The sequence below is a fragment of the Calypte anna genome, chromosome 18 (genome assembly GCF_003957555.1).
Source record: "Calypte anna isolate BGI_N300 chromosome 18, bCalAnn1_v1.p, whole genome shotgun sequence".
In the NCBI taxonomy this organism is placed as follows: Eukaryota; Metazoa; Chordata; class Aves; order Apodiformes; family Trochilidae; genus Calypte; species Calypte anna.
This window is the reverse complement of record NC_044263.1, coordinates 4665733-4677170: the sequence shown is the minus strand read 5'-3', so window position 1 is coordinate 4677170 and position 11438 is coordinate 4665733. Positions and strand designations below refer to the sequence as shown.

At 44.1% G+C, this 11438-nt stretch overlaps 1 protein-coding gene across 1 annotated transcript in view; it reads left to right on the top strand.

Annotated features, from left to right (window-relative positions):
• Positions 1-11438, top strand: part of DNAH9 (dynein axonemal heavy chain 9) — a 170008-nt gene that overhangs the window by 137058 nt on the left and 21512 nt on the right. The window contains 2 exon segments of the mRNA XM_030462115.1: positions 3487-3635; positions 4945-5072. Of these exon segments, the coding sequence (XP_030317975.1) occupies positions 3487-3635; positions 4945-5072 (277 nt within the window).

Here is an 11438-nt window from a genome sequence, read left to right as displayed (position 1 = left end):
CTATGATATGACATTTCTGTAGTGCCTCTCATGCCTCTCAAATAGTTTATATTGCTCCACCATCTGGCATGTGCATGTATATGGGGGCATGTAGCAGATTGGATTACTTAGTGTATGAAATAGATTTCTCTTTGTGCTTTAAACTTCACAGAAAAGTGCTTAGAAGGCTGAGTGAAGCCTCCCTATGCTCATGTTATTATGTTTTTATTAAATTAAATACTGTGATTTGTCATAATCATACCATTCTAAACCATCTTCTTTTTCAATGTTTGCTCTTTTAGGGCTGGATGTTCCATGTGTTATCTCAGCTGAAAAGATTGTTTTTACTGCTGCTTAGTTTGAGTAAAAGGAGCTTTTGTGTTTCTGAACTTTTAAATGCATATTTCATTTAAGTAAGGTTAATTCATCTCTTTCAATCAAAATGGTGGCACTCACCACAAAAATAACTAGAACATAAAGTTTCAACACCCTTCATAGTTCTCTTCTATGAAAAGGTAACAGAATCCAAGTTCAAAAGCTTGGCTGGATATTTTAGGGCCTGGGCATGTCAAATTTTCCCATTTGCACAGGAGTATTTAAATGTTTTTTTTTTGCTTGTTTGTTTCTTATCAAGAAATAGGTTAGAACATGAATATTTGCAAGAAGTAACAGTTCACAGCACCTTCCCCAAGGCTTTTTTTGTAGAATTGTGAGTAAAATTATTCTTAAAGTTCAGAGTAGACAGACCCTAGGCCCAAAAGTCCTAGAAAGAGCTTTTGTTTTGGGGAATTCTCATACCCCAGAAGCAAATGTGAATTTATTAGTGATAGTGATGACAGTCAGAATGTGTCTGAACTCCTGGTTCATCCTTGATAGTATCATGCTCCCCAGACCTTCCTTCAGCCAGTGGTCTGGCTGAGACAGAGCCAGAACTTTATGGCCTTAATGAAGAAATTTGCTGTTCCTAAGAGATCCACCTCTGGAAAATGCACAAGTCTGTTCATCTGTCCTGCTCATGTCAGGTCCTTCGAGACTCAAGTCTGGTGCTCTGATGTAGGAAGGAAAAGACACCTTTGGATTGATCTTCATACCATTAGGATTCCTGAGAGGCCCCACAGGGAATACTAATGGCATCTGGGATCTCTGAGCACCCTCAGAGCTGTGTTGTGTCTGTGACCCTGCAAAAAGTAGTTTTGTAGAGTACTGGGTTCCAGCATACCCTGACCACGAGGGCTTCAGCCTCAGCATCTCTGCTTTAGCCAGCAGTGTTTCAAGATATGTGAGGGCTAAATTCATCAGGTTTTAGATTCCTGCAATGTCACTGGATCCCATGTGTTGGTTTGCTGTTTTCAACTAGCAGCTCTCTTCCTGCTGTACATCAGATAAATCTGCTAACATTAAATCCTGTGTGGGTGGTCAGAGGGCATCACTACCAGGCCTAACCTCCTGCCTCCCTGAGAGTATTGACAAGTGGATTTTAGGGGTCAAGGAGTAACTTGGTAGTCTAACCACAGGTGACTGGGGTGTACTTTACATTCCATAGGATATCTCTACCTCATTTGGAGATGCTCTTCAGGAAGGTGCAAGCCCCTTTATCCCTCATGTCTTATGTGGCAGCCCCATGAAGATGATCTAGGAAGTTCTTTGCTATGTAGATGATCCACCCTGTACAGGCTTCTTGCATTTCCCTGTCTTGGAAGGTAGGTTTTTCAGCCACTCCTCATAGCAGATCCCTGGGGATATTTGCACAGGCTGTTTTCTTCCCTAGGTCCAAAGAGCTATCAGGAGAAACCACTCTTTACCCTGACTCACTCCTTAGAGCTTAGGTGCAGGCAGTGCTCTACTGTTCATCACCAAGAACCATCATTTTCTCATGAGGGGTTTTCTTGTGCAAACACCTATTTCATTCTTCTATCTTACTGAAGACCATCAAGGAGCTTTCACAACCCCTTTTACTCCTATGCTTCCACATCCACAAAGAGTTCAGATCAGTCCAACAGCTATTAGCAGCAGATAACTTGGTCATGGTGAAGTCCTTCCAAAAATGCTGCTACTTCTGCCTTTAGGGATAGATCTTAAAATAATGTAGGAGGACTAAGGACTCTGATCGCTGCTATGTCAGATGAAGATAACTCAGATAAAGGGTCTTAGGCAGCTGTGGCTTCTTCTAACCTAGGAAAGCTGTAAGACAGCTGTTTTTCTTGCATTCTAGTTTTGTTTTTCATTCTGGCACCATTTCTCAAGTCCTGCTGCCTCTACTGTGAACCACCCCTATGAATGCATTGTTTGAAAAACACTGAGGTTAGGCACTCTCCAGCCCTGTCTCTGAGCTCAGGCCTTCCTTTTCTGCACCTGTGCTCCATGTCAAAGTCTCCAAGTCATGTTAGGTGTGTTTCTGAACCTCTAAGGCATCGTTTCATACAGCTGAGACTTGATGTTAAACAAGAATGTTGTGACCTCCTATCTGGTGGACTTTTTAGAATTTTGTGGAGGGAAGCTTTCCAGCAGCTCTTTATCAAATCTTGACCCAGAACAGAAAAATCTGCTTGAAAGAGGTACCAAACAAAGCTTTTTCTCTTGCAATCCCATAGGTATTTCTACCCCAACTGCCTTTCCTTGCAGGAGACTCTTGCCTCTCTATGGAAGACTTTGCCTGCTTTGTTCTGGTCTCATCTACCAGTAGAAAACAGCCTCATGTTTTAGTACCCTGTGATACTGAGGTTTTCAAAAGACCTGAGTCATGTATCTGCAGCAGATTAACTGCTCCTTCCTGGGGCTGGACTATAACAATCCTACCTTCAAATCAATGGTCACTGTCTGATTTTTATTTTAAAGCAGCAATTTTGGAAGCTCATCCTGGGGAAATCCAACCTGGAACCCTCCATGTGCTCAGGCAGCTGATGGAGAGCTGAATTTTTTCCCGTTCACTCAGTTGTTTTTTTCCTTGTAACTCTCATACAGAGGCTAAGCTACACACACTAAAATATTCTTAGCACTCTTCCCTTTGATCTTTCCAGAACAAAGTACTTTTGTAAATCATCTGGACTTTTTGTGACTTTCAGTGATAAATCTAAAGGGATGCTGTTTCCTCTCAAAACCTGTATGGATTACAAAGTACATGGCAGTTTTCTATACATTGCCTTAACTATTTCCTCTCTCCTGTGATACCTTTGTCAGAATCGAGACAGTACTTGTAATGAATTTCTGAATACAGCATTGGGCTGGTGGGTTCCAGGGGGTTCCCTTCTTACTTCTTTTTGTTTGTCAGACACTGGTGTGCCAAGGTTTCATTTTACCCCTTAAAAATGCCAGACATTGCCACTAAGTGATAACTCCAGAAGCCCAGCCTGCAGATCTTCTCTAAAATGATTTCATGCCCACTTTTTTTCCATTTAGTTCCAAATTTGTTTGAATAAGGAAAATCAAAACTAAATAATTGATTATTTGCAGGGAAATCTGTCTTTTCTGAACAGTAGTAGACTGATAAAACTTTTTTCTTTCTGGCAGAGATTTTGTAGAAGAAAAGCTTGGCAGTAAATATGTGGTAGGGAGATCCCTGGATTTCGCAACAACCTTTGAGGAATCAGGACCTGGAACCCCCATATTTTTTATCCTGTCCCCAGGAGTTGATCCACTGAAGGATGTGGAGAAGCAAGGTAAATAAATCACATCTCCTGGCATAGCACAAGCATTGCTCTTTATCTTCTGCATACTTATCTTGGCAGGGGATTCTTGTTCTGTTTGGTTTTTGTTTTTTTTTTTCCTCATCTCTTTGAAGATAATGTAGTAATCTCTTAAAAATAGATAACTGTGAGAGGTTGTGGTTGTTTTGGGTTTTTATTTCTTCCATTTCTTAAAGGTTTTTGGATTTTTCATCTAAAGCTTAAATTAAACTTGTTGGTTTTCCTGCAATGCCAGGATTCCCAGTGTGGTTCACACTGCAGTGATTTCTGAGTTGGTCTTCTGTGCAACCTGTAATTTACATCAGAGATATCTAATATGCTGTCAGATAGCTAAAATAAGCAACAGCTCCCTACTACAATCTGCTGGTTAGTGGCAGAGTTTCCAGCTTTTAATCCCTTCCTTCCTGAGCTGATTTTGTACCAGATGTGGGTATCTGATACAGTGCTGTTGGCTGGCTGCAAACTGAAGGGGCTTGTCCAAGGACCCTCATTTGAGAAAGCAGAGATCTCTGTTGTGCTCTGACTGCTGTAGCCAGTGCCTGTGCTGTAAAGCTGCCAGTGTGCAGAATTGGCTCTGGGTCTCAGCTCCACTGTGGGAGAATTACCATTTTCAGCTTGACCACAGCAATTCCACCAAGTCTGGAAATGGGGTCACTTGTGATGGTTGAACAGAAGTAACTGTGATCACTACTTTAGTGATGGGACAAGTGGGAAGTTTCAAGCTCCTTGTAGGTGTTGAAGCCCAGGATGGATGAGGCCTTGAGCAACCTTGTCCAGATGAGAGGTGTCCATGGCAGGGAGGTGGGAGTGGATGGTCCTAAGCTCCCTTCCCACCTCAGCCATTCTATGATTTCATGATGCACCTTACTGCTGTTTCTCACACATAGCACAGGGTGCATTTCCCCACCACACAGTGTCTTGTTCAAAGCCTATTTAATCAGCAGGAAAAGATTTTAATTTGCTATCACTGTAAAATACATTTTTAAACACAGCTGCAGGGGAATAATGTTCCTTAAATAAGAGGCAGTTTGTTATAATGTACCTTCGTGTTGATGCTGCTCTGTAATTAAAAGTGGTTTGGAAGAAGCCACTGCTGTGCTCAGTGCTCTGGCAGAGAGGGCATGAGAGACAAGGTAAGTGTTATCAGCTGTGCAATAGCTCTTCTGTGAGGTGCTTTGATAAGATTGACTCTGCCAGGTGAGCTCAGCTCTGTTGCCTGCACTTCCAGGGAACTGCTGAACATGGTGCTTTTTGGTTTGGTTTTGTTTTGTTTCTCTTTTAGGGAGGAAACTTGGTTATGCATTCAACAACAGGAATTTCCACAATGTTTCCCTTGGACAAGGCCAAGAGGTTGTTGCTGAGCAAGTTTTAGATCTGGCTGCGAAGGAAGGTCACTGGGTCATCCTGCAGGTATGGTGTCTTTGGCCACCACTGCCCCATGTCCATCAGCACCACATCTCCAGAACTCTGAAGCCCCTCCAGGAATGGGAACAGACTCAGCATTGCCAGAACCTTTCATGCTTGGCCAATGCTGCACCTGGGCTGTACTGCTGAAATCATATAGCAAATGTGGAGGAGCCACGTCCACAAACATAGGATGGGAACAGATGCATTGGTTTTTTGGGCAGCAAAAGGCAGAGTGGTGCCATCATGTTCCTAATTACTTAGCGGCCAAGGCTATGAGCAGAGGAGTGACAATTGGTAGGTGACAGAGCTACTTTGTGTGGCCCAGCACGGGGAAGATGGTGGGGAAATTGAGAGGGAATCTTCAGAGGTGAGACTGGAGGACAACAAATTACTTGCCCTTGCTCTTACTCACTGTGATCCTCCCCCCTGTCTGTCGGTGGTGTAAGGGCTTCAGGGGGGAGGGATCAGGGAGTACTGACTCTGCAAGGATCAAACCTGTTCTTCCTTGACTTGTGGAGTGAGAGCTGAAAAAGCCTCAGGGTGTTACTGCTGAAATCCAGGCACCTGGGAGAGATGAGGATGTGATGCAGCCCTCACTGCCTACCAGGCAGGGCACCTTTGGTAAGGTGGCTGCTGTCATTCCTCAGCTGGGGGAAAGTACATTCCAGGAACTGGGTAAAACCTCTCTGGGGCTTCCAGAGCTCTGAAATTACCTCTCTCCACGTGAAGCATCAGCAAGCTTGTTGTTCAGAAACAGCTTGGTCGCTTAGAGGTATGATTGGGTGCTGATGATGGGGTCTGTGCTCACCTGTTTTGGTCTCTTGGTCCTATGGCAGAGTTCATGTGATCACTGGGTTGGCTCTGGAGGGATGGAGCCATTCCTGAGTGTGCATGGCACCTTCTCATGTGATGAAAGCCCATGCTCCCATGGACAGTAAGCATGGCTAAGGGAAGAGAATCTCTGCAGAGCCTCCAGGTCCTTTTTTTCATACCACAAGATGATGTAGTGAGCACTGAGGTGTTGGGCTGCCCCTGGACTGCAAAGTCCAGCTTGCAGGTTTACTGGGAAATCAGCAACAGTTTTCTAAGAGCATCTCAGAGGAGTATGAGACTTCGTAAAAACGACTAATTCTGATGGCTGCATGAGGTGATTTTTGAAGGAAAGAGCCACTTTCAGAAATGTGCAGGGTCTCCAGTTGCTGTCAGCAAAGGGAAGGCATTGTGGAGTGCATGCTGCTTTATATATTTGTGTGGTGCTATTTCTGATGGTTACCATAGCGACACTTGCATCCTCTGGTATATGTTCTGCCTTGTGAAGTACAAACACAGAGGTGCTTGGAAGTGAATTCCCACAGAAAAGCCTCTGGTGCTCCCATGGTTTCACTCCTGCACCCCACTTCACCTCTTGCCACAGCCTCTCATTCTGGTACCTGCACTCATGCTCCAAAATGCAAAGTGGGGAAATAACACAGGGCAAGGCCCTGGGGCAGTGATCAGTGTGCATGGGAAGGTGCTTCAGTTTTCTTTATTGCCTTCTTTTCAGCAGTTTGCTTTTGAGACATGTTTAGCCCCCACCCTCCATTCATAAAGCAAGGTAATGAATTTAAAAGCCTGGCCTATTTCTGCCTGCAGCACAGAGACAACTATGAGCTGTGAAAACCCAAAGATATCAGGGAATTGTCTTTTCCCCTTGCACAGCAGCTCTTCCACAGGCTTCAAAATCTGGCTGAGAAAAAAATGTGATAAAGCAAGGAATTACCTTGCTGTGTCCTGAGCAAATGTGTCTTCAGGTGGGTGTCAAGCAGGTGCAGTGTGGTTCAGGGAGATAGCATTGGGAGTGCATGGATTATCCCCCTTTCTCCCAAATAAGATCTAGAAGTAGCCCAAGAAACTGGTAGGAGGCAGGTTTCAACCCAAGCAAGAGAAGGTTCTTCCATAAACATATAGCTCATGGGCACTGGTGCAGTAACTGTCTTGTGTCTTTATTGATTACTGGTGGACCAGTCCATTGCTATGGCCACATATGTTGTCATTAGGCATATTCTGTCAAGTTGTGTTATCTGACCCTGGATATTAATGTGCAAGGTTTCCTTCAAACCTGTGAATCCCCTCCACAGCATTTCTCTCTGTTTTTTGCAGATGCATTCACCTGACCAAGTCATAAGTTCTTAGTACTAACCCATGTTTCCTGCATATATTCCTTTTTTCCATCACTTCTGACACAAAAGGATTGTGTAGAAATGCACTCAATTCTCAGTAAGTCAGAAATATTCCCTAAGTCAGCTGTTGGACAAACAAGGACTGTTGGTGTCATGTCAACAGAAGCAAAAGCAATTATTTTTCAGCCATCTAAAACCACAAAAGCAGATGTAGGAAGAAACTACCAATAAAAGATGAAAATACTCAAGGTCAGGTGTGTAGTCTGTGATTAAGCTGATACCTAATGCATAATTTTTCTTCTGCTATTTTCTTGAGCTTTTTCACTCTATTGCTAAATCTCTGTCATTGTTTGAGACACTTTGGTTACAGGTTTCAGCCCCCTCCCACTTTATTATTGGCATTGTGTTTTTAGATTGAGTTGGCTGCCAACATGAACACAACCCTACATCTGTGCAGGGAAGGAGGCAATTTATACAGTTCTAAATAAGAAATGTTGTTCCCAACCATGTGAATCAGCAACAAGACTGGAAGGTGAAAATTGTCCATGATCTTAGAGGTCTTTTCCAACCATGACTATTCTGTGATTCTGTAAATAATTCTGACTATGAAGCAGCTGCTGTCTCAGAGATGGAGGCTTGACCTCTGGCAGGAGTCCTCTAGCAATTTATTTGACTTAAGGCATCAAGACGGCCCCATAAAATCCTGTGCAAAAGAGGGCAATATTGAACAGGGACTAAGGAAATGGAAAGAGTTAAATGCACATTTTTAAAAGATATTGCAGACTTGAAACTAAAGTTGCATACTCACTGTGTTATTTTCTGATACTCCTGAAGCCAGGGGTAGTAACATCTCTCCTTTCCACTAGAAAGCTTCAGAAAGCACCACACATTCCCTGTGACTTCAGGAGCATGCAAGGGACAACTTCCCCTGACCCAGCCCCACAGGTGCCTCTTGCAGGCTGGGGAAGAGCCAGGACCTCTCACCAGAGTGAGCCGTGGGATGCTTCACAGCCATCTGGTTCAAGATTAGGTGACTACCTTCTCCATGGCTCTCCAGAGGGATGACTGCTCCATCTGCAGCCATCTTAGACATCAGATTTACCCATGTCCAGTACCCTTGAAAACTCTTCACAGTTATGCCCAATGATAGGACAAGAGGCAACAGATTTAAACTTAAGCATAGGAGGTTCCATATAAACATGAGGAAAAAATTTTTACTGCAAGGGTGCCAGAGCCCTGGCCCAGGCTGCCCAGGGAGGTTGTGGAGTCTCCTTCCCTGGAGACATTCAGAGCCCACCTGGATGTGTTCCTGTGTGACTGCTATGGGGGACCCTGCTCTGGCAGGGGAGTTGGACTCGAGCTTTTGAGGTCCCTTTCAACCCCTCACTTTCTATGATTCTCTCAACTTCCACAAAAGCCCAAGACAATATATTCACAGTTATGTGCTGAATGGAAATGCACTTCCACTTACTCAGTCTGCTCTATTCGCTTCTCCATTCTTGTTCTTCACTCACCCTCTCCACCTTAATCTCTTTTCTCTCCAAATTGACAAGTCCATAACAATTTATAGTCTCCTTGTGTGAAAGCTCTATCCTTTTGGGGGTAGAGAAGTGAGAACTGGGTATTGTTCTCAAGATGGAAGCCCACCATGGATTTATGGTTTGGCATAATAAGATTTGCAGTGTTACTCTCTGTTCCTTAACTGACATTTGATTGCTTTCACACTGTTAAGCATTCAACTATTAGTTGCAGGAAATAACCATAAGGACTCTGAGATCTCTTCACTGAGTGGTAATATCTAATTCTGAACCCATCATGGTTTATATCCATAGCTAGGGTTGTTTTCCTTGTGTGCATTACTTTGCGTCCATCAGCACTGAATTTCTTCCTCCCTATCATTGCCAGTCAGTTAGAATGCTGATCTACTGCTGCTGTTCTTTACCACTAGCTTTTATTTTCATTACTCAGAATTACTTTGTCTTATGACTAATTTTGTCAGCTCACTGATCATTTGCTTTTTCAACTGTTTGTTGATGTGGTGAGGAGCTCAAGCTCCATCAGTCATTTCCCACCTCCCATTTTCTGTGCCTTAACCAGTCGGTAGCCTCTGAGACCTTTCCTCTCAGCTGCAGGAATACTGGTAGCTGAAAGAGCTGATACTGATGAGAATCCAAACCTGGAGGTACACTGATCCATGGAGACAATTCCTTCCCCAGCTGCCTGCTAGAGCTCACCTGTCTCAAAGGGAATTTATGGAGATAAGCTCAGATTTGGACGTTCCCCTTTTAACTACCTAGAATCACAGAACCACAGCCTGGGCTGGAACACTGCCAGGGATGGGGCAGCCACAGCTTCTCTGGGCTACCTGGGCCAGGGGCTCAGCACCCTCACACCAAACAAAATCTTCCTGAGATCTTATCTCAATCTCCCCTCTTCCAGTTTGAAACTTCTTCCTCGCCATGTCACTCCATTTCCCTGTGAAAATGGGTGAGAAGTTTCAGGTTACTGCTTTTATCTGGCTCACACTGCTTGTGTGTTAGTTCCTGGTGTGTTGGAGCCCTGGTACCTACCAAGAAGTAAGGCAGCTCCTCCATGTCCAAGTGTCTTCAGGGTGGATACCACCTCATCCTACTCAATTGTTATTGCTAAGTTATAATTTTTTCTGAAAAAACCTCATCTACTGCTTTAGTCTAAGAGTTTCCAATGATTTACGGATAAGAGCATCTTTTATATGAGAGGAGGCTGAGATGGCTGAGATATTTTAACCTTACAAAGTGATGGTTCAGAAGAGTTTGTTAATGTGTTTGAATACCTCAGGGCAGGGGGAGTACAGAAGATGGAGCTTGACTCTTCATAGTGATGCCCAGTGAAAAAGCAAGAGACAATGGGCACAAATTGAAATACAGACTCCCCTTAAAAATAATTTTTATCCAAATAATTTTGAACCCAACTGGATGCAGTTAGTAACCTGCTCTAGATGACCCTAGAAGGATTGGGTGGATGGTCTCCAGAGCTGTCCCCAGCCTGAGCATTTGGGTGGCACCACCACATAACACATGGTGACACCAAGACTTCCCCAAGCTCTGCAGTGAATATTTAGATTGACAGGAAGCTGAACATGAGCCAGCAGTGTGCCCAGGTGGCCTCATGGCATCCTGGGCTGGATCAGGAACAGGGTAGCCAACAAGTCCAGGGAAGGGATTCTGCCCCTGTACTCAGCGCTGGTGAGGCCACAGCTTGAGTCCTGTGTCCAGTTCTGGGCCCCTCAGTTCAGAAAGCAGATTGAGGTGCTGGAACAGGTCCAAAGAGCAAGGAGACTGTGAAGGGATCCAGCAGTATTCCTGTGAGGAAGGGCTGAGGGAGCTGGGAGTGTTCAGGCTGGAGAAGAGGAGGCTCAGGGGAGACCTCATCACTCCCTACAGCTCCCTGAAAGGAGGTTGGAGCCGGGGGGGGTCGGGCTCTGCTCCCAGGCAGATATCAGTAAGACAAGAGGCCATGGGCTTAAGCTCTGCCAGGGGAGGTTTAGCTTGGATATTAGGAAGAAATTCTTTCCAAAGAGGGTGATCAGGCATTGGAATGGGCTGCCCAGGGAGGGGGTGGATTCTCCATCCCAGGAGGTTTTTAAGAAGAGACTGATTGTGGCACTCAGTGCCATGGGCTGGGAACCACAGTGACAGTGGATCAAGGGTTGGACTTGATGATCTCAGAGGTCCCTTCCAGCCTGGATGATTCTGTGGTTCTGTGATTCCTGCACATAGAAGCTGTTTTGTAATGGCCTTACCTTTCTTGGGCACTTTCTGTACACCTTCATCATCTTTTACTTTTACAGGCTTTCTAGTAGGTTGCTGGCTTCTAGAAAGGCTTTATGATTAGGTTTTGTGATTTTCAGAATATTGCTTCTTAAAACCTTTTCTGCCCTTACAATGACTGGGTTTTGTGCTGCTTTCTGTTATTCTCATTTGGACACAGTTTTCACTTTCTGATGAAAGTAATTTTATTCCTAATAGTCTCCATTACTCTGCTATTTAACCATGAGAGCTCCTTTCTGGTCTTTTTTATAGGTGATACATATTTATTCTAAGCCTCTAATGTGGTTTCTTGATGTAATTTCCTTGCCACCTGCAAACAGTTTATCTTTTTGATGGCAACTTTTAATTGTATTTTATCAAGTTCTTTGTCCTGTTTTTGGATGGGATAAATCATCTTCTAG